Source organism: Heliangelus exortis, chromosome 3, assembly GCF_036169615.1.
Source record: "Heliangelus exortis chromosome 3, bHelExo1.hap1, whole genome shotgun sequence".
Taxonomy (NCBI): Eukaryota; Metazoa; Chordata; class Aves; order Apodiformes; family Trochilidae; genus Heliangelus; species Heliangelus exortis.
The window spans coordinates 70,961,912-70,985,295 of record NC_092424.1 but is presented as its reverse complement, the minus strand read 5'-3'; the positions used below and the strand labels follow the sequence as shown (position 1 = coordinate 70,985,295).

Sequence of the window (23,384 nt, the reverse complement as noted above, 5' to 3'; positions counted from 1 at the left end):
CACTTGGCACACTGCATTCAAAAAATGATTGGGATGAATTTGCTTTACAAAGTAACGTTTTAGAACTGGGAAAAAAGAAAAGAAAAAAAAAAAAAAAAAAAAAGGCGGGAGTTCTGACAGACTGGAGTCAAGCAATCAAAAGGCACAAGGTCTGACTGCCAGCTCCTTCATCTCAGCATTAAGCAACACAAACACGTACAAGGGTAAAGTTTTAAGTTTCTCTTCCAGATTTCCAGATTTGTAATCAATCACATCATCTGCTCCAAGCTTTTTCACCAGTGTGCTGGCATCATGAGAACAAACCGCTGTCACGTGAGCACCCCAGGCCTTCACTAGCTAAAAACAAGCACAAAAAAAAGAAGTCCAAAGCTTAAAATTTAACGAAACATTGAGAACAACTTAGAAAGACAAAATATCATTTTTTATAAAAAATAAATATCATTATTTATATAATAAGAGCGCACCTTTAGTAGGGAGCATGGAAACTGTGTTCCAGCACAGTATAACCTGTTATGCATGCCACAAATAGTGGTTAGAATTTATCCATATTTAAGGAGGTTTTGGAGAGGAAGGATTTGGTGTGGAGAAAAGAGGGGGTTTTTGAATGCTATTTAGAGATATCAGCTCTCAGTATAAAGAACACTTCAAATAAAAATACTCGGTTTACCATTTGAATATGTCAGCTAAATATATACCAAGAGGTATTGTCCAAGTTACCCACCTACAAAACTGTCACCAGATCAAATACTACATATTTTAAATATTTAAAATTTAAAATATTTTATATTCCTACCTGGTCAGTAAATATTTCACAAATCTATTTCACTGTAAATACCTTGAATATTAAAAATGATAAAAATAAGGAAGCCATCTCTGATTCACTACAGGGAGGATGTCAGGTTATTTTCTACTTCAAAAGCAAAGTAAAGGATTTTTTGCTATCTGTGGTTTTTTGTAATCCCTTTTTTCCATTGACAGTAATATTTTTAAAATTTATTCTGGATTAATTAATGTAGTTTAACCAGGATTAATCAGGTAGAAATCGCAACTGTGACCAGTAGCTGGTCAGCCTTCCATGACTGATCTAATTTAGCCACCTGCTTTATCATGGATCAAGCAAATGGCATATCACTAAAAAGTTTCCCATCACCCTCTTTAAAACCACTATGTTTATAGTCTAGTAAAATGGAATGCTGTCCTGGTTTGGACCAGGATAAAGGTGATTTTCTGTCTTGTACTTTTGCTTTTAGCTAAGTCTCTTGTAAGTAGTTGCACTCGCTGAAATTAACAGCAAGTTTCTCAGACAGTGTGTGTTTCTAGGACTGATAACACTTGATGTTTATAGTTACTGCTAGAGACTGGTGTGCAGAGCCAAGGACACTGCTCAGCTCTGAGGAAAACATAAAGAGGTCCCACCTGCAGCCCTCCTTTGGGGAGGAACGGACAAGATAGATGCCAGAATTGACCAAGCAGAGTATTCCATCCCATACACGTCACACTCAGTATAAATTTGAGGCATCACAAGGGCCAAGCCATGCTTCCAGCTTCCGGCTGCCTGCCCTTCCTGCCTTTCCTGCTTCCCTTCCTTCACCCGGCATCCTGGAAGGATCCCATCCGTTCGTCTGCCTGTGGTTCTGATCCGTTCCAGCCCATATCTGTGTGTTCCTGCCTCCAGTTCCCGACTGCTGCCGACTCCAGGAGTCCAGCCTGGACTTTCCCAGGGCTGCCCTGCAGCCTCGGTGGTGACGTGAGAGCTATTGGGGGAAAGGGGGGGGGAATGTGGTATCCCTTTTCTTGTATATTTGCATATATTTAGTAATTTTTCCTATTTATCATTACTGTTTCATTAAAGTTGTGTAGTTTAGTCTCCAACCCATAGGTCTCTCTCCCTTATTCTCTCTCCTTTCTTATCAGGGAGGAGAGAGAGATTAATAGAGAGCGTCTGTTACTCGGTTTAATTGCCGGGCCAGTGTTAAACCGTGACAAATGCAAAGTGATGTAATCACCCAACTTCTGTCTTTTTTTCATATTCTCAAGAGAAAGCTGTTTTCAGCACGACATGACACCAATTAGAATCAAAATCCCCCAATTAAATGAGAGAACATGAAAAGAGGATGTTCTACAATCAGTGGATCAATAAATGAGCATGTTGACTCTCCAAAGCTTAGAGCTACTGGAATGAAGACAGGCAAAAGGGCAGCAGGGCAAAGACAACGAGGGAAAGTTAATCTAAGCCACTGTGATTTACATACACTGCACATAAAAGCCTCTTGTATCAATTGGCCACCTACAACAGTTACAGATGATGATACTTTCTCCATCATTTTATCTCCTCATACATCAAGTTCTTTTTCTATTTATGGAGCAGAGCTGCCTGGAAAATAATGAAAACACGCTACGTATTTCAAATTACAACACGAAGAGATTATCTGCACCCAAAATGTGAAATGTGACGTCTCATGACCCACAAACTTCTTTCTCCTCAAGTCCCTTCCTACTTTAAACAACTACAATGTAAAAAATGTAAAGTAATCCATCTGAAAATATTTTGCTTTTGCAAATACTGATCAGATTGATTGGACAAATCAATCAGGAGCTTGATATTTCACTGTTCCTTCCCTCAATTTTTTTTTTTTCATATTGAATACTTGGAAGATGCATCCTGAACATGCTGGTTTATATTACCTGTACAGCAAATGTACCAACTCCTCCTGAAGCTCCTAATATTAACACTCTGTAAGAGAAAATCAAAATATATTAAATAGTTCTTTAAATAAACTCTACAGTAACTATGTATTCTAAGGCTTCTCATACATCTCTAGCAGTAAATTATTTTAAGCAGAAGATTGTATTTGTCATTCAGTGTTACTTAGTGGTTATCTCTTCCAATAGCCAATAATGTGACTTAACATTGCTGACCATCTTTCCTGACAAAGAGGCTTCCTCAGATGTGCTTTTCACTAAATCCAGGCAGTGGAGCTGTCAGGCAGTAACATTTATCATCCAAAAAACCCTGTCTGTGTCCTCACTTCCCCATGCATAATTGCTTAGTTTGGGATAAAACCAGTGTCTCCCAGACTGCACTTTCCTATCTGCCAAAGGAAAAAAAAATTGATTCGCCAACATTTTGCACAAATTGGTGTGATCTGAGAAAAAGTAGTTCAGTATCACATTATTTAGGGAGATAGGGAACTTCAGAATATATAGAACATACTTTTTCCCATATTGCATAATATTTACCTAAAAGAAAGACAAAAATACAATGAATTAGCCTCATTATAACCATGCTTAAGTTCTAGTAAATTAATGTATCTTCCTTTTTTTTTTTTTTTTTTAAGAAAAAGATAGTCCATCTCAACAAGACCCTGCAAATGCCAGGCTGTGGAAACTGACACACAAGCAAGAAAATTAAAGAGTATATCACAAAACTGTTAGCAAGTTAGAGTTCATTTTAGCTGAGCACACTGCCCTAAATGTCATAAAATGAATGCAAGCTTGGTTGTGTGAGAACCTTACACCTAGCACCCTAATCACTGTTCAAAAATTTCATCCAGGTATCTTATTAAATAACTAAATTTCATAAAGTGAATTGGCAAATCAGCCTTGCAGCTGAAGTTACAAAGAGTGCTTGGACTTCAGATTCATTTGCTAGTTCTAGGACAAAAAGAAGATCCAAAATGAAGTCTTGGCATAGGACTGGGGAACATCATGTTTCTGAGAACTTCTGTTTGCCAGAAAAGAAATCAGTATCTTCAGAAGCTGGTGATGTTCCCATTTTAAATCATACTGTGCTGGATGTTGAGGGAAATTGCTTTTTACAGTGCAAAACTGTACTATACAATCTGGAGTCTCAGTTTACAAAAATTCTTTGAAGTAACCTAAGAGACTTGGCTTTGGTCACAGTATCCATTTTAAAATGCTTCCTCTTTTGTAACTGATCAGATTCTGTTCCCTCCTATTTCACTGATCCAATGTGCAAAATTCAGATGAAGAATTTGAAACCACAATGTCTGCAGCTTTTAAATCTGCCAAAAAGTACTTATCTTCAGAACCATGCTTCCAACAACAGATGCCTGAAGCAACATTCATATTTAGATTTTATTACACATGAAAAGACTCAGGGATGTTACACTCAAGATTCTGGGTTAAGCCCATCTTTATCCTTACAAAGGACAGTCGCAATTAAATCCTTTCAAAAAAACATTGCCAAACTGCCTTTCCAATTTTACTTCTTGCTTAAAAGCATTTCTTCTGCTATGATGTTGGAGACAGATGTTATTTTAAAATGTACATTTTGCAACATTTTAGGTAATATTTCCAGTTTGGGGCAGCTGGATAGCAAGTACTTTCTTTTATTTTCACCTCCAGTAGAAGTCCTTGAGATTCTTAGGTAGAAATACTTTCCAGAGTTGGCTTGTTCCTATGTAACGTGGGTTATTTTCTACCAAACTTTCTAATTATTAAAACTCTCTCCACGTATTTTGACTTTGAGAAAGCTTTCCACTTCAGACACAGATTATTTCAGTACAGGAGATCCATGTGCCACAGAGCTCCACAGATCAGTATTTTTACAGCACTGATCAGAGCAAGGGAGCAGGGAAGCATTTGAAGGTACAAGACCTGTTAGGACAGTACTGAAGAACTACAGACAGTGGAAAGTGCAAAAAGAGGCACAGTTTTATTTGTCTTAGGACAACACAGCCAGGAGAAAACATTACAGAGAAACCACTTGTTTCACTGCAAAGGTGAGCTCAGGAGTAAACTAACATACAAGAATGTGCATGAGGGACCAAACTAATGAATTATCTGACCTGAATAGAGATCAAACAGAACCAATTCTCTCAAAAGAGCAAACCATAAGTTCATACCCTGGCCTTGGCTCCCTTCTGACAGAGGAACCCAATTCAATCCATCATTCACCAAGCCCCATATGAGGTTATAGTGGTTCAAATGATCAGAGTCAGCAGATCCCTCCAGATGAGCTTATCAAGGGATTTTGAGTTTAGCCCTTCTCTCTCTGTTCCCTGCCTGGAACTGTGGTGTGCTCAGAAACCAGCAGGAGAGAGCCAGGACTTGTTTCAGCTGTGCCCCACCCCACTAAAAGACATAGGGGGTGGGGAGATGGTATTTAGACCAAAGACTAACACTTTCTCCAAATTATAAACAACTGAAATTTTTCAGTGACTCATCTATGTGCCAAATACAAATTATTATATTTATGGAATATGTGTATATATACTGTATATATAAAAAATTAAATTCCACTTGGTTAAGGAAACAAAATGTCCCTAATAGATTTACCTCACTCACCTCCACTCACTTTGTACTTCTCAACAGATAAAATGACCAAATAACATCGAAAAGCTACCATCCCATCAGTTACTCTCTGCTGTTTCCACAATTAAAAACTTTTAGATAGTAAACATCATAATTTTATAAGTACGTGCATTATTTTATAAGCACACTAACATGCTTTTAACAACAGAGTAATTATTTATTTGGAACATAAACATAAATGTTAATAGTAAAGACAATATATAAATGCAGTTTGAATTTCACTTCTAACAATCTGAATGCTTACCTGAAGACTGGAAAGATCCTTTAAACAAGGCTAGCCTATCAATCAATCTATCTTTTGGCTAATTCTACTTACATCTGAAAGGTAAGATAATAAAAAGTCTAAATACTTAAAAATAAAAAGGAAGAAAATATAGCTAAGATTTTATCACTAGCTGGAAGTTAAATTCACTTACGTCTCTTTGAAATTGCTTTAAATTTTGCAATTTCATTTTCTCTTTAGAACAATTACTTGATATTTTCATGATGAAATTTACCATGACATACAAACCACTCACTCGATTATCTCCTAAAGATGCAGGTGAAGAAATTCAATATATCTAGTGTCCTTTGCAGTGTGTTGCATTACAGCATAATACCCAAGACAAGAGGTCAGGCATATAGACTCCTACTGCCCAGTAATTACTTTTTGACCCACATTCTTGGTACAGCATAGCAATTTTAATTATAATCTTTCAATACCAGTATTTTTACATTTGCCCTTATTTCCATTTTGAACATTTTACTATCTATGTACATAAACATCCAAAGGCCAAAATAACTGCAAATTTCAATTATCAAGAAAAAAAATGGTATCTGCTCCAATCTTTCAATGCATTTTTCCTCTTCTGTCTTTCATCTGCCATTGTCAGATTAACAGGCTTGATAAACAAAGCCAATTTTCCTATTTGATTTGGCTGTTCATCTTGCACACTTTCCTCTTCTACGTTCCTGACCTCAACAAAGTTCTGGCCTATAGGTCAAATGAGACTGATGGGGTTTTTCTAGAAAGCTGGAAAACCACTTTCCAAATGGTCCACACATGCAGGAAGTGAGTGAACCACATCTCTTTGGTTGAAAGGGCTTTCTGTGAGTTGCCAAAATAACTCAGAGAGAGAGGATATCACATTTGGATAGCTGTCCCAGCAGGCAGAAAGGCGAAGCCCCAAGAAATTCCTAGATACCATTCTTAAATTCTCTGTACAGTCCTATACATTAGATATACTATCTCCATTCAGTCACTATACAGAAGGTATAGTGACTCTGCATACTTCATTTAGGGTTCTCCTCTTAGTCTCCCTAGAAAGAAGCCTCTCTCAGCAGCTGTGTCCACTGAACCTGGCATCTCCAGGCCAGCTGGTCTTTGTGAATGTCATGGTCTGACAGTCTCCATCACTGTGGGACATGCCTTACAAGCAGCTGACCAGCATAAAATTGAAACACTACCTTTTAGCACCAGAACTATTTACTTACCTTTTCCCACTACAATTATTTTGGTTTAGTCCTCCAACTTGGTTAACTGCAGACCAGGCTGTGAGACCTACGTATGGTAAGGAGGCAGCTTCTGTGTGACTGAGACATTTCGGCTTAAAAGACACCTGAAACAAAATCAATCATTATCTAAGTCACACAGCAGATCCTACAAGACACTGAAATACTTAAGCAAGCTTCACTGAACTGCAGATTGTCTATGCTCCATTTTCAACTATCTTCACACCTAGGTTGAGCCTAAAGCAATCCAAGCACCAAGAAACAGACAGTTATTTAGATGACGAAGAAAAAATAACACCATTCTTTACAATTTTGGGGTTTTGTCTGTTAGCCACATTTTTGAAGGTTTACCTCATTTCCACTAGCTACCACAAACTCTGACAGAGTTCCCTGTTTCCATGGAGGAATTGCTGCCCACACCTAAAACCAAACAGAAGACAACTATCAATTTTTGTGACTTTACACATGATTATAGCTACATAGAAAAGTTTTCTTCATTAATGAAATCTTGCTTCCTATTTGCAGAATGTCTTCACTATTGCCTACCAGAAACCAGTCTAGCTTACTCTTTACACAAAAAACATCACAAGATTGGCTAATGAAGGATTTCAGAGCTTTGTAAATAAAACTGTACGGTACTGTGTAGATTTTTCAAGGATATAATTAAAAAAAAAACAACAGCAAAATACTTCCATGTCAGGATAGTCCAGATTGGAAGGGGTGGGGCAGGGAGTAATCACAATTTGCTATATGAGAACTGGTGAAATGTGAAAGCAACTGGTGAAGATAAAAGAAAACAATACCAGTATTTATGCAGCAACTCAATAAGTCGTTCTTGTGTTATGCCAGAGGTCAAGTTTCTCAAGAATAAAAACCAAACATCTAAACCCTTCCTGTTAAAATTGTTTTCAGTAAAAATGAATCTTGAGTGTGCACTTGTAAATAAATAAATTCCTCTCTTGCTACTACTGAAATCAAACGAAAGTTAAAAATCAGAAGGAAAATTCAGTTGCAGAAGTAAGTCTAGGAAAGACTATGCTTTTCAGAGAACAAATTTAGGGAAGAAAGCATTCTAGAAATTTACTGCCATATATTCTTCATTCAGTGTGCAACACACACGTGCATAAAAAAAGAATTTTCTTCGGAGGAAAATAAAAGCTAAATATCTTATAGTATATTTTAACTATACATATTAGAAAAAAAAGAGCTTGGTGGTATCACCTCATCTCCAGGTTTGAAGTACGACACACTAAGTCCACATTCCATAACAACACCAGAGACATCTCGGCCAAGTGTTAGTGGAAATTCAGAGTCCACACTTTTGAGTTTCAGGGGATCCCGCTTCATATTTAGCGCAGTTGCACCATAACCACCTGCAAAACATGAAATTAATCATGACACGTGGTCCCAACTTTAGATTTGTGAACTGGACAATTCCAGCTGTAAAGCATTGCCTTTACCTAATGTGACACATTGCTGTTGTAACTTAAGCATGCATAAATCTTTCAGTATCTTATACTTTTACAGATTTTGCAAATAAAGAGCAAATCTTCTTCTGGCTTATTTTTCCATGAAATGGACACTTGGAAATGTTACATTTTCCAACAGCATCATGGAGCTACAAATCTACAAATCCAGAACTCCAAGCTTTCCATTTGTCTTTGCAGATAAAGCACTGTAAAAAACAGCATGAACACCCCTGTAAAAATAGTAAGGCAAATCCTCTGAGACGAATAATCTGAACTTCTATTCAGTAAACAATAGCTAAATGCTTCAAAAATCTCAGAATTACATAATAACCTAAAGAAGTAATTTGGTCACGTAGGCCCTTTAAAGTGTTTGGAGTCCTAGCCCAGGTGTCCTATTATGCTTTAATGTGTTTCAAGTATTATCTATATTATTATATTATATATTTTTACAATGACTCATTTATATTATATTATATTATTATATTATATTATATTATATTACATTATATTATATATTTTAATACTGAAAAAAAGAAATAGACACAAAAGCAGGCACCTTGCTTTCTTTTACAATTTTTTATTAGAGACCCCATACAGAAATTACAATTCTATCAGCAGGCTTCCTGCAGGTACCTCTGAATCTGATTTGATAAGCAAGATCATTTCTCAACATGAAATCAAAGGTCCTCTAATAACTGCAACTTCCTTCTTGTATTTTGAACTTCGTAATCAAAGAAAAAAAATCTGATTAAGTGGCTCAAATACAAAGACTCAGTAAGTAAAAGATGTAGACTTCCAGGACCAGATGACAGCAGATACTTTAATGCAAATTCAGGACAAAGGGGCAGGAAAACAAGTAACATGGCTTGGATAAGGCCACGCGGGCCAACTTTGAGGTAACTTTGACCTTCACCCCCCCACACACACAACTCAAATAGACGGGAAAAGCCACGACCTTCCATGGACAACCCTGCTCCTGGGAATGACTCCTCTCCTGACCCAAAGAGTACCACCAGCCAGATGGCAGGGCCTGGAGAGAAGGTCGAGAAATAAACCCCAGCGTGGTTATGCTACAAACAGAAGGAAGTTGCCTTGCGAGTTGCAAACCTGCAGAGGACAGCAGCCGGTCACTCAGATTAAAAGCTCACCCCCTCCCAGCACCGGCACTCTCGCCTTTGGAAAGGCTTTTGGTACCACGCTTCGCTAAGAACTTCAGACCCAGTTCCAAAGGGGCGATTTCCCTCAGGGCCAGCGGTCAGACGTGCTTGGAGAGGCCCCTCCTGACTCTGAGCGGGCCGGTGACACCGTCTGTACAATTCTGGTGGCCGGGGGACACCTGGCAGCTGCCATGCCAGCACACCCCTGCCATCACGCCAGCCTGGCCCCGGCCGCTCGGGCCCGGCACTTACTTCTCATGCTAAGGTCGATGGGGTTCAGGCTTGCGGCGTGAACCTTAATGATGACCTCGTTCGGGAAGTGTATGGTGGGGAAAACCATGTCCCGGGTGAAGCGCAGCACCTCGTTGGGTCCGTACCGGTCTATGACCCAGGAGGGCATGGCGGACCGCGCCCGCGGAGAGGCGCGGAGGCCACGGCTCGGCGGATGACCCCGCGCCCGCACCGCCCCGCGCAGCGCCCGCCCGCCTGCTGCCCCCCGCGACAGCATGGCCGGGCCGAGCCGGACCGGGCCGGGCCGAACCGCGCAGCTCCAAGGGTTCGAGCTGAGACGCCACACGCTCCCTACGCGGTCCGGCAGCACTAAGCCCCGAAGACCCGGCCCGGCGGAACCCGTGGCCAATGGGCGGCCGCCTTCTTAGCGGCCCTGCCAATGGTGCCGCGCGGTATTGCAGCAAGATGGCGGCGCCCAGGGACGGCGCCGGGAGAAGGAGGGTGGCGGCAGAGCGGTGAGCCCGAGGCGGCGGTCAGCGGGGCCGCGATGCTGCGCGCTTCCCTCCGTGAGGTGAGTGGCGCCGAGCCCCCCCTGCGAGCCGCGAGCCGCGCCGGGAGGGCGCCTCAAGGAGCGGGGGACGGCGGCGGGGCGGCCTCGCAAGGTGACCGGGCCCACCGCCCTGTCCCCTCGGTGTTTCCCCTCTTCGGAGCCCGCGGCTACGGGGGAGCAGGCAGGGCCCTGCCCGCGGCCTCCTTCCCGAAGTGGCAGCGGGGATGGCGCTTGAGTCCCTGAGGGCCCCGCAGCGGGCTGTGTCACCGGAATGCCGTGACAGGGGTAGGGGTGTTGCGCTTCCAGGTGTCGGCAGCGTTGCGGGAAGGAGGTGTCAGCCCGACGGAGCTCTGCCAGAGGTGCCTTTCCCTCATCAAAAGCACCAAGTTCCTGAACGCTTACATCACCGTAGCGGAAGAAACCGCTCTGAAGCAGGCTGAAGAATCGGAGAAAAGACACAGAAGCGGTATGTTTGATTGTGATCGGTATTAGCCCTTAAAGAGCTGCTGTGGAGGAGCTCTTGGCTTTAGCTTAAGTACCTCTTCTTTTTAAAGCGGGGTCTACGTGCTACGCGTGTGACTTCGGGGGGGTGTGTGGGGGGGTGAGGATAGCGATGGAGGCTTCCTGGGTGTTTGCTTGGCACCCCCCAAGGTGGGGTGTTCACTTCAAAAATCAAAGGCAAGCTCTGGACCAAACCGGGGAGGCACAGCAGATAAATGGGCTCGGTCCTTCTTGGGACAGCACTGCCAATGGTTGCCTCTTGTTTCCCTCAGCAGCTGAGTTTCAATTGGTATCCACCAACAGGAGGATGCGGTGGCCTTCTGCAGGCTTGCTGACTGGAGTAGATAAAACATCCAGCTCCACCTGTCAGGTTTTAAATTAAGAAAGCAAACAAAAACAAAGCTACTCTGTCGATTGGAGTTATTTGTTGGTGAACAGAACAGCATTAAACTCTTTTTACCTGCAGCATTTAGAGGCTGACCATCATCATTTTCCTTTGTGTTTCCCAGCAGACAGAAAAGGGAATTTTCCACCTAATAGGGTACTTATTTTCCTTCCTGGCTGACATTTGCTGTCCTCTGACAGATTAACAAAATTTCCAGCCAGAGCATTTTCTTCCTGACACAGGCATTCTAATTTATTTCTTTTCCCCTGGATGGTGGATAATTGATCACCTGGGGAAGATTTTCTCCGCTTCAGTAATTTTTTAAGATTATATCGACTGTGTATGTCAGGTACTCAGAATTTATATCTTCCATCCTAGGGATGGAGTGGATTTAGGCAGCACCTGTGTCTCAAATGAGTATTATGTTGTCATGTTTGAAGAGCTAAGCACTCCTTTGGGATAGTAACCTATATGAAAGCAGTTGCCTGTTTTACAGACTTAGACCCATTTGCAGAGCTCTGTTTTGCAGGGTCAGATCTGGTTTGGGCAGAATGCTCAGTGCTGGGGTTAGAATGAAAGATTGTCCTTGAAAGAGACAGCCATAAAATGGTAAGTGGATAGCATTCTTGCCTCTAAAAAACACCAGAAGGGACACGTAAAATAAATTGCAGTTGATGAGAGGGCTGTGCATACAACACACTGTGCTTTAATCTCTGTTGTCTTCATGATAATTCCTAATGCAGGTCAGCCACTGGGTGTTTTAGATGGAATTCCTGTTGCAGTAAAAGACAACTTTAATACAGCTGGAATTGAGACAACATGTGCATCAAAGATGCTAAAAGGTACAATAGAGCTTTTAAAGTAAAACGTGATCTCATTTCAGAGCTCTTGCTCATCTCTTTGGAAGGTTTATGAGTGGAGTCTCACAGAAATGTGAATATCTTTGAAAAATGAGCTGAGCTGATTTAAGAAAATACGTTTCTATCTAATCTGATTTATTCTGCCAAGTTTATCTCATCTGTTATTACACGTGCACCTTTTTCTTGTGTTTCTTATAAGGACATTGTCTCTTTTATAGATATTTATATGCTTTTAACAGCGCAATGCTTATTATAGAGTGTGTGCTAAAATAGAATTTTACTACAGTTCACATTTTGCTTTATGTTACTTTTAAGTCTACAGATCAGTCTCTTCTGTGTGTTGCTGTTCTGTCTAGCAAAATCCAAAGACAATCTTTTTTGTTGTTCTGTTGATAATTGCTTATTTAAGTAGTTTTTGTATATGGCTGTAGGAAGAGTAGACATTAACAGTTGTTTTTCTCTAATTTCCTGATATACACACACATTCTATAATGGCTTTTTATTGTTTTTGAAATTTCCTAAACTCATTGTATCTAGTAACAGGCCATGAACGTTTTCCAGGCACTAGAATATTTTCTCAGTAAAAGCAGAAGTAGAAAACATATCTTTATATCTCTTAATTCTGCACAAATTAAAACTGAAAATTATTGTGGAAGATACCTCAAGTAAATTAGCAGGACCCTTATCTAATTATAGGGGTTTTTTTAATAGCAGAAGAAACAAAATCTGACTTTGACATTTTAAGAAGTGCTACAGTATCTGAGATGCTTTTCCTTAAAATACATTCTGAGACCCATTGTGATTGACTGCAATATCATGGCTGAGAGCATTACGAGTGATGTTATCCTTGTTCCCATTAAGGGTAGGGCTGGTAAAACCCTGTCAATATTCACAAAAGGAGTTGGTTGATAACTGGGATCTTGTGTAAGTGTTGTGGTTCTCATCCTAGTTTATAAAAAGCCTTAAGTGGTCAAACGTGCACAAGTTTGATCACAGGGCAGCCACTTAGTGTTTCAGCTTTTGGTCAACCATGTGCTCTTTTATCTCATGGTAATAGGAGACAGTTAAAGATAGCTTAGCACTTTACTGTAAAGAGGGTTGCTCATTTCTTCTGATTTTAGACAGTTCTTGCAGATTGGCTGAATGCAGTAATTTGATACCTTTGTGGTAAGGTTTTTTTTTTTGTTGTTGTTTTTTGTTTTTTAAATCTTAGCTGCACAAGCTAAAAATGTGTAGTCCAGAATTACTGGGTTGTAAGTTGTGGAGAGAAAAATGACAAACAAAACAACATTTGGTTCACTTTTGCTACATTTTTGAAATTCCTAATATTTTCTTGAACCAAAATTTCAGCACTGTGAACTGGTAATTCTTATGCACAAATAATGACAACTTCTAAAAATCAGCCATATCTTGCCAATCACTCTCTTAATTGTTCTGATTTGTTTTCAGGTTATATTTCTCCTTACAATGCTACAGTAGTTCAGAAATTACTGGATCAGGGAGCTGTGCTTTTAGGAAAAACAAACCTAGATGAATTCGCAATGGGGTGAGTGATGTTTATTATTTTTAATGGTGATTGCACATTAAATAGAATACACACCATCTGTTCTGATCTACCTGTAATCCTTAGCTTCTCTTGCTGTGAAGTCAGCCTATATACTTGCATGAATTTCTCTCTGAACATTTATACTGTTGCTTAAGTGATATAAATGCTAAGTTTTATCAAGGTTGTGTTTGACTGTAGCTGTGTTTGAGGGGGAGAAAGTGGAACGGCCATTGCAGAAGGCCAAGGACAAACAAACTTCTTCCAGATTGAGTAATGTGTTAATAGAGTTGGTTACAGTAGCAGTTAATTGCTGCCTTTTTCACCCTCCTTACTGATGCTTTTTGCCCCTTAGCTAATTATTATCATGTCCCAGTGGCAGTCACTGCCTCTGCCAGTCAGCCACTGGAGTAATTTGTACAAGTGCTCCTTGATTTGCTGCCAGCCATCTAACACTTTAAATTGCTTAAGCTAATGTTGGTGACTTTCTGTCAGGAGCACATTGGAAAATGCTCTGAGAAATTGATTCTCCAGCAAATCAGTGAAGGCAGCCAAGCTACAGCAGGGAGTAACATTGGGCATTAGGGATGGGGGTCCCTGTCACCACAACTAGGTCTGGAAAGAAATGTCTGGAAAGGGACTTTATCAGAAACAGTAATTATTGTGTTTTGGTTTTTATTTTACCCAAACAGAAGACAGTTTTAATTGGGAATTTGCATGGATGAGGTGGAAATATTTTGACTATATTGTTTTGTATAAAGTAATTTCTGCATGAGAGATACTTTTCAGAAGAAGAGCAGGGGAAAAGCTCAGAAAAAACCCCTGATTATGCAGTGTTATCACTGTTCTAAGTTCATTAAAGCACTGCATTCTCCTAAAAAGGCTTATCCCACCTCTGGCCTCTCATCTCTGGCCTGTGTGCTTGGCATTGTCTCCTATGCTAGCAGCAAGAGAGCTGCACCATGAGCTTGACCAGTGAGCCAGTCCAGCTCAAGAGGTAATGATGTCTCAAACAAGGTTAGTTTTCAACTACTTTGTCAGCTACCCACTCTGTCCCATGCTCTGGCACTCTGGAGTCTGGGGGAATGTGTGTTGGAGGTTGTGAAGAAGGAGGAAAGTACCCCCTGTCCTGCCTCAGTGGCAGCTCACACATAGGTGACCACAGCCTGACTGAAAATAGTTCCTGAGAAGCCAATGTGTCAGTCTGAACCAGGGAGCTGTGGTCTCAAGAAAGGGCTACAGAGTGAGTCATGGTGTGTGCTTTGGAGAGAAGTGCTTGTTCCTGATGTTGTGGGGCTTTCCTCCTCTGCTCTTAGCAGCATGGTTCTCCACAAGACTGTGGTCATCTTCTGCCTTTTCCAAATGCAGGGTTAGGAGACCAGAAGACCTTTGATTTAAAGCAGATGTGTAACTTTACTGTTACTTAGATTAAATGAGTTTTATGTTTTGGGTGATATATTTGCAGTGGTATTAGCAGAGGTTTCCATGTCAGAAAGGGATGAAGATCTATAAACCTTACATTCTGTATAACATTGTTGAAGTTGACTGCACAAAGATTTATGTACACCAGCCTTTTTATGCTTTTTACTGGGCTGAAGGATGGTAAGTTGCATAAAGCAATGAAACTTTGTGAATGCAGTGTGTCACTTGTCACTTCTGTCTGTATTTGTCCCATCTGACTATCTTAGATCTGGGAGCACGGATGGGGTATTTGGACCGGTCAGAAATCCCTGGAGTTACTCAAGACAGTACAAGGAAAAATCTGTCTCAAAATCCCATTCTGAGGATGAAGAGTCTAATTGGGTAATAACAGGAGGGAGCTCAGGAGGAAGTGCAGCTGCTGTATCATCTTTCACGTGTTTTGCGTAAGAGGCTTTTAAAAATAGTTTTCTATTAAATGTCTCAATATGTTGCAAGGTTTTAATTTTATCATTTTCTTGTAATATAGTTCAAAAGGGGGAGTGGTTATTTGCACTGGCATGCAAGAGTTTCTCTCAGCATCCCTAGTTTGCTCGTGGTATATCATGAAGCCAGAATTAATCCATGTAGGCAAATCCAGGCTTACTCGTTTTGAGTATTATGGAGAGTACTGATAGGATCACTTTACATTTTGTGAAACAAAACGATAATGGCAGTAAAGGATTGACAGTTTTATTGTTATTCCCACATCCTCTCTTAAAAGTAACATAGGGTTTGTGACACTTCCTTTTCTTCAGTCAGTGCGTTACATAAATACACACTGAAAATGCAATTTAGCAAATGAAGAGCTCCCTTGATTTGTAACAGTATTATAGTTTTTCCTCCCCTCCTTTGTGTTTATACCAGTTAGATTTGAGATCTAAAAGCTTTAAAATCCCTGACTTAAAAGATACACAGATACTTACTACACAGATCTCTATGAACCTGTCTGTTGTAAAAATTTAGCAGATAATTTTAAGCTTTTGTGGTTTGGGTTTTGATTTATTTTTTTTTAAGGAGTTAAACAAGCTGGAATTTTGTATTACAACAATTATCTGCATGGAGTAGCAACTGACTATTTAACAAATCAGTTGTATGATACTATTTTCCCCACCCACTCCTTAAAACTTAACACCTTTGATGTTCTGCAGCTTTTAGAGCTGTATAGGGGAGCTCATTTTATAGAAGATTATTTCAGTTGTGCTCTTAACTGAAAGGTGCTTAAGAACATTCTTCAGTTACTGTTTATGTGCAGACTATACTATAGGGGTCTATTGTTAAAATGCTTTTTGCTACTGTTGATGACAGCTTATTTTAAAAAAAGTGGGTTTTTTATCCAAAACCTTAGTTTTTTCTGTGATACCTTTGCTAGGATGTATTCTGCTGAACATTTTAATACTGTTGAAACTGAGCTGAGTGCAGCCATTCCCAAGTGCAGCTGGTCCCTGTCCTGGGTCAGAAAGGACTGACTGGAACTGATAGAGTCTGGCACCTTCTTTTGTGTTGCTGGGCATGCTGAACTCCCATTTTGTACTGCTCAGCACCTTGTCAAATCAGTGATATTTTTCATCCAGCTAGTTTATTGCCTATAACCTATTGTATGTCCACTTTGTTAGTTTCTTTCACGCATCAGGAATGCTGCCAATCTTTGGTTTTTTCATTTTGAGATTTGGATGTGCAGAAAAGCTACGAAATTGAGGATGTTTCATAGCAACACAAAAGCTTTGAAAAAATTCCACTTCAGCAAAGTCAATTGAATCGGTTCAGCCATCTCAGAAACAAGCATCTATGGGAAAAGTTACATACCCGTTTCAATAAAAACTATACTGAAGGTTTTGGTTTTTTGCAAAGATTTGGGTGATAGTTGCTTTATTTTTATAATGGTTCTTGAATGAAACATTGTCAAAAGCAAGAGAAGAGCAGGCTTCATTTCAACACAAAAAATTGTAATAGAACTGGAAATTTAAATAGAATCTCAGTTTAGAAAGAACAAGATTTCACCTGTGAAAGAAGAACAAAAGTCAGCTTAAAAAAGAAAACAATAATTTAAAAATACTGTGTTTTAAAAATGTACCTAAGCTACTGCAAAGTGGGAGTTCTGATGTTATGCTTTGTAGGTTTGGAAACGGGAAAAACATCCTAGATTTAGAAAATTATGCCCTTTTATTAGGAGCAAAAAGTGTATTGTGTTGCTGTTTATTTTTCTACTGGAAAGTGCAGCTTCCTAGTGTATTGGCTACTGAATAAATAAGATAGCAGCATCTGAAAATTGTATGCTAAATCATATGAGACTTATCTTTTGGAGTCCACAGAACTGGAACAGATCAACAGAGAAGGTGGAAGTGAATATTTAGGGCCATAATCAGGTGGCCTAACTTCTGCCTGTCCACCTCTGCTTTGTGGAGAGAAGTGGGCTCTCCTGATGACTAATTCACAGGCCCTAACTAAAATAAGAGAACAGATAAAAAATTTCTGACGTAGGGAGCAGGCTGAAATTTATGCTGTGTGATTATGACCTCTGATCTGGAAGAATTCACATATTTTTGGATCCATGCATCTTAAAGCCATTGATTTTTGTTATTTGTAAGTGTTCTGAATTACTTTACTAATGATGATCCTTTTGAAACCGTAGAGCCTTAGGGTCAGACACAGGAGGATCTACCAGAAACCCTGCTGCTCACTGTGGTGTAGTAGGTTTAAAGCCAACATATGGACTGATCTCTCGACATGGTCTCATTCCTCTAGTGAACTCCATGGATGTGCCAGGAATCCTAACCAGATGTGTGGATGATGCAGCAGTTGTGCTAGGTATTGCTACTCCATATGCCATTGTTTACAACATTGTCTCAAAACAAATTGAATTCTGGCTACCCAATGGACATTTCCCTCTTCTTGATATGTCATGTCATGTTTCAGGCTTACTTGCTGGACATGATCCTAAAGACTCTACCACAATTCAGGATGACTTCAAGCCATTTGAACTACCCAGTCTGCCTGATGTCAGCAAGCTCTCGATAGGAATTCCAAAGGTAACATTTAAATCCAGTCAGTAATTGTGGACATGAACAGCAAATAGGGCACCTACCAGAAAATACCTGTGTCTTGTCCAGCACCTTTCAATCTTTCATCATTTAAAACAGCAAAGACAGTACAAGCAGCTCCTGGAAAAGAGGAGTTTGTTCTCTGTCTGTGCAGGTGATCATCAGCTAATGCTTCATCTAAAATATTTTGTTGTTGTGGGAAGTTCCAAGGAAAATGAGGAACTTCAATCCTTGGTTCTCTCTGCTGCTCTCAGTCATCTGTATAATCTCAAACAAGTTGCTCTTGGCACCTTCTCATACAGTGAGGTTAGTACCAGTTTGTGCAGTGCTTTGAGGTATTTGCCTAAATGGCACTGTGTTAAAATGAAGGAGAATTTTTAAGACAGTTGACTGGCACATGGAACTGCAATTCATAGAGCTCTAACAGGGGTTGAAAGACAGCTGTAATCTGGCTTCTGATGTATGCAAATGATTGTAACTGTAAGTATACTTAAAACTGAGGAACAACAATTGGGACTTAGCCTATTTTTAGTTTAGTAAATGCTCTGCCTTCAAAAAGACAATAACGTTTATTGTTCTGATTATCAGTAGCTGAATCTGTGCTAGACCAGTTATACCAAAAGATTTAATTTGGTAAACAGAGGTGTCCACTGACCTATTGTTTATTCCAGATCTGTGAAATGCAAAAATTGTATGCCTAGAATATTAATTAGTTGCATACTGCTTAGATTTTGATAAATTTAAAATAGTGGTATTGGTTAATATTTTCTATCCTTAGGACAGTTGTTTTCTACTGCTTCAGATTGTCCTAGACAGATAAATGCATATATTAAACATGGGTCTTAGCTACTCAGAGATCAGACAGTTTTATTACCCTAACATTGCGCATCAGAAACAAAGCAAGTATTTCAAAAGTAGATGATTTTCATACAGTATCTTCCAACTTACCTCTTGAACAGGAATGTATCTTATCTAAGTCTTCTCTCAACACTTCAGCTGTAGTTCTTCTTTGGTGGCTTGCTTTCTTTGTTTCCCTGAGGCATGCAGGTTGCCACTGAGAGGCTGTGGCTGTAATTTCTTTTTCCTGCTCAGAGCCCAGTGTTAGCATTTAGCCACGAAGCATTTCTCCTCATGAACTGCAGAGCAGTGCAGTATAGTCTCTGTGAATTAGACAAATAAGTGGATAAGTGGGCAACTTCTCCTTCAGAAGAAACTCCAGAAATTCCATGGTCTGTGTTATGTGGGGTGATCCTACTGAGATGAACAGAATAGTTTGAAGAATGCTGAATCCTGTTAATTTAATACTGCTTGATTGTATAAGATGTAGTAGATGCAAGAAGCTTTAATAAATCATACAGTGGTGAGGTTAGTTTCAATGTATTTTTAGCAAGGAGTATTTGCATTTTGGTTGGCATTGGAAGTAATCTGGTGTGTAAATTCACTCACCTTCTTGTTTTTGTCTCTAAGGAATATCAAGCACCAGGGCTTTCTAGTGAAATTCTGGCTCTCTGGTCAAAGGCTGCTGACCTCTTTAAGAATGCAGGTGCTAAAGTTATTGAAGTGAGTCTACCACACACTTGCTACTCAATTGTCTGCTATCATGTGCTATGCACAGCAGAAGTGGCATCAAATATGGCTCGGTTTGATGGACTGGAATATGGTAAGGGCTTTGAAAAACTTTTTTCTCAGACAATAAAAACATTACTGCATGATAGGAAAAATTACGCTTTTCATGGTCGAATGTTTGGTGATATTTCTCAAAGATGGAATATAAAAACCTTTCTCAATAAAAATGGGTAAATAAATACATATTTAAAACCTTTTTATTTCTAGAGGTGTAAGTGTTAGGGTTTAAAATCTGTTCACTATGTCTATAATAAAACAGGAACATTCTTGCTGTCTTTCCAGAACAGTAGCCTGTCAGAGTGCAGCAAACAATGGCTTATTGTATTACTGTGTATAACCTTACGTTATATTGTTAAATTGTAAGGATTACAGAAAATGTTAATTTCCAAATTGCTTTTTCTTTCCAGGACACCGTTCTGACATGAACAAGTCCACAGAAAGCATGTATGCTGCAACTCGACGAGAAGGCTTTAATGATGTTGTAAGAGGAAGAATTCTATCAGGAAACTATTTCTTGTTGAAACAGTAAGCAGAACTTCTTGAAGTGCAGATTCACCAAGTTAACAATGCTTTTTTTTGAGCAAATTGTGATTAATTGTTAATCATGACATAAAAATATTCATTCTCATACTAGTACCTACTTGTATTATCACTAGCCATATAATACCTAGTGATCTGTTAATAATGAATGAAAATGTTTTCCTTTAGTCTTACTCTGAGCCTTCTGAATTCAGTAAGTAAAACGACTTAGTGATCATTTATTTTTTTTCCTTACCAAGGTGTTACTTGCATCCATTAGGTAAATTAAGCAAAAATGTATCCTATGGTATGGCACTGAAATCATACTGAAGCCATTACTGTCACAGTGTTAAAAGTTTTGTAGTTGTTAATCCCATTAAAACTGCCTAGAAAATCTGTGGGTGCATTCTAGGGAGGTCTTCATACCTAAAGCCAGAAGATGCAGCAATTAAATTAACTGCAGCTCTTTGTCTCAGTGTACAGGGAGAGAAAGGCACTGGCAAAGGTACTGAGCTGATGTCTTTACAGAAGAGAGGTTTTTATCCAGCTCATGTAGAGAAATTGGAGGATGGATCGGTTTGATTTTTTTTTTTTTTTTTTTTTTTTTTTCCCCCCCTGAGTTTTTATTCCTTATCCAACAGTCCTAATTTACTATGTTAGTAAAACTGCTGATTTCCCTCTTAATTTTTCAGGTCCTAACAGCAACACTAGTAACGTAATCAGTCTCAAAGCAAGTGCACTACAGAAAGAGCTTTGTCAGCATGAGTATTCATCAGATCTGACTTGTAGTTGCTCACAGAGACAGGAATGCTGTCAGTCAGAATGTAGCAACCAGTTTTTATGGAATGTCGATATTCCTGCCAAGTGTGCTCCCACTTACTACTGTCTGTCTAGATCAGCTTTCCTGAGGCTGCTTTAAAATTTGTGTAGTTCACTCTTCTGTGAAAGAAATTACACCGTTGGCTTCCAGGTTGTTCAAGACTGAACAAGAGCCCTGTTCCTGTTTGCAGTAAATTACTTTTGAAGAGCAGAACCCAGGGTTCTGAAAACATTCTTAGAATAAATAGCTGAGAGAAAATAAATGTGTCTTCTGCAAATGTTGCATTTTACACGTTATTTTTATCTTGCTTGTGAAGTATCTCGGTGGTTGTTCAGGAAGCAATGGAAGCTTGTCAGAGTTGTATCAGAATTAACAGAGAGTATATGTTTGATTTAACAATATTTTTTCATTCTTTTTTAACCCAAAAGAGCTTTTCCAGCTTAAAATATTATTTAAGGTCCTTTTTGTTCCTTTTAGCATTTTTCTGACAGTCTTTACAGCTAGGATCATTTCAGAAATTACTCTAGAAAAAAATCCCATGATACAACTTCTCTAACTTCTTAAATTAAAACTGCTATGTTCTGTCTGTTATTTACTATAACAATTTTCATTGGTATTTTTAAAAAAAATAAATCTTTAGATTACTCTTAACAAAGTTGCTTTTGGGCAGTTTCAGTTTTGTCTACAAACACTCTAGCATGTGACAGTTGTTAATACCCCCCTATGCTTTTTTTTGTTCCTTTTCAGAAAAACTGTGGTTTTAGATGGCAATTATTTTTGAAGCTGAACTTTCCTTAATTTAAGAATTCCGTATTTACCAGTTCTGCATACGAAGCTAAAAGGAGCAAGAGGTGTAAAGCTGACTAAGTTGTTTCTGCTTTAGAACTGTGTAGGGATGATTTAGAAATCCATTGACTGCATGGAATCCTCCTTAGGTGATAGGACTTTTCCACATTCTTTAAGTATCTTGTTAGATTGAATCCTAAATGATTAATGCCTATTTTCTAGCATCACTTAGCTGTGTATTGTCTCTAGGTTTTGCTGTGCTTCCTTGCAGTGAATTTCAATACATAGTTTAGTTTCAGTAAGGTCATGAAAGTGTTTTGATTTTCAATTCATTACTGTAAACTGGTTTTGGGTTTTTTTTTCCCTTCACCTCATTCCTTCCTTCTCTGAGAGCTCCATCGCTCTGAGAACATAAACAGCATGTTTGACTAAGTTTTGATATATCCAAAACTTGAGTACCAGTGTTAGTCCTTTAAGCAGAAGGAATACTGGCCTTGCCTTTTTTGCAGTAACTAAGAAATAAAGCTCTGTATTTTTGGAATTAATGTCAGGTCCTCATGTCCATATTTTTTTTCTAGGAACTATGAGAAGTACTTTATCAAGGCACAGAAAGTCAGACGTCTCATTGCCAACGATTTTTTGAAGGTTTTCAGGAGCGGAATTGATATTTTACTGACTCCTACCACTCTGAGTGATCCAGTGCCTTACACAGAATTCATCAAAGAAGACAACAGAACCCGCAGTGCTCAAGATGACATCCTGACGCAGGCTGTAAACCTGGCTGGTGAGAAGGGACAGGAATTCAACTGTTCTCCTCTGCCTAGTCAGTTTTAGTGTCCATTCCCTTCAGCTATTTAGCATCTACTTTGGAATCAAGATATAACTCCTATGGTTATAACCAGCTGTAAGGATAGCTTATTTAATATTTAAAAAAAAAAAAAAAAGAAAAAAGAATATATATATTTTTTTTTAGATTTTAAAGTGAGGCATCTTGGAGATGGGCAGGGGCTACAGATAAGATGAATCAATTCAAGTTCCAGAGACCAAAATCTCTATCTTAGGAGAAAAGAGTCTCTTTAGTGGATGCTGACTCCTTAAATCACTCTTAATTAAGTTTCTCATTATTACCTTTTTTTTTTTTTTTTTTTTTTTCCCCCAGGACTGCCAGCCATAAATGTTCCTACAGCTCTTTCAGAGAGAGGCTTGCCAGTTGGGCTTCAGTTCATTGGACGTTCATTCCAGGAGAAGCAGCTTCTCACTGTAGCCAAATGGTTTGAAAAACAAGTAAAATTCCCAGTAATCCAGTTAGAAGAAGTGAAGAGTCATGTCCAGGATGTCTTCCAGCATCGGAAATCTGCTTCTTTTTCATAACATGGGACTTGTTGGTCAGCTCAAGCAAGAAGACTATGGGGATGGTTTAAAAATGTACTCCTGCAGTTAATTCTCTTTTGCAGAAGTAGTATGTTTTAAGAAGACCATATACAGTAATGCAGGATGGAATCATAGCAGCTTGTTACTATGTAATTAAGACCAAGTGAATCATTAAGTAAATATATCTGTTATTAAGAACCATTTCTAACAGATATTAAAAGCACCAGCTTGAAATTATA

The 23,384-nt window shown here is 39.2% G+C and overlaps 2 protein-coding genes across 2 annotated transcripts in view; one reads left to right on the top strand and one right to left on the bottom strand.

Moving 5' to 3' along the window:
- The window catches only part of RTN4IP1 (reticulon 4 interacting protein 1), a 23,268-nt gene extending 13,161 nt beyond the window's left edge, over positions 1-10,107 (bottom strand). Inside the window, exons 1-6 of the mRNA XM_071741245.1 lie at positions 9,707-10,107; positions 8,050-8,201; positions 7,180-7,248; positions 6,811-6,935; positions 2,686-2,734; positions 200-336 (exon numbers count right to left, since the gene is read on the bottom strand). Of these exons, the coding sequence (XP_071597346.1) occupies positions 200-336; positions 2,686-2,734; positions 6,811-6,935; positions 7,180-7,248; positions 8,050-8,201; positions 9,707-9,962 (788 nt within the window). The 5' untranslated portion in view covers positions 9,963-10,107. The remainder of the gene's footprint in view (positions 1-199; positions 337-2,685; positions 2,735-6,810; positions 6,936-7,179; positions 7,249-8,049; positions 8,202-9,706) is intronic.
- Positions 10,042-23,384, top strand: QRSL1 (glutaminyl-tRNA amidotransferase subunit QRSL1). Its single transcript, XM_071741244.1, has 11 exons — positions 10,042-10,256; positions 10,542-10,701; positions 11,865-11,963; positions 13,431-13,527; positions 15,213-15,389; positions 17,615-17,790; positions 17,899-18,011; positions 19,491-19,683; positions 20,057-20,174; positions 22,353-22,558; positions 22,934-23,384. Exons 1-11 carry the CDS (start codon positions 10,125-10,127, stop codon positions 23,143-23,145), a joined length of 1,683 nt encoding a protein of 560 aa, XP_071597345.1. The 5' UTR covers positions 10,042-10,124; the 3' UTR covers positions 23,146-23,384.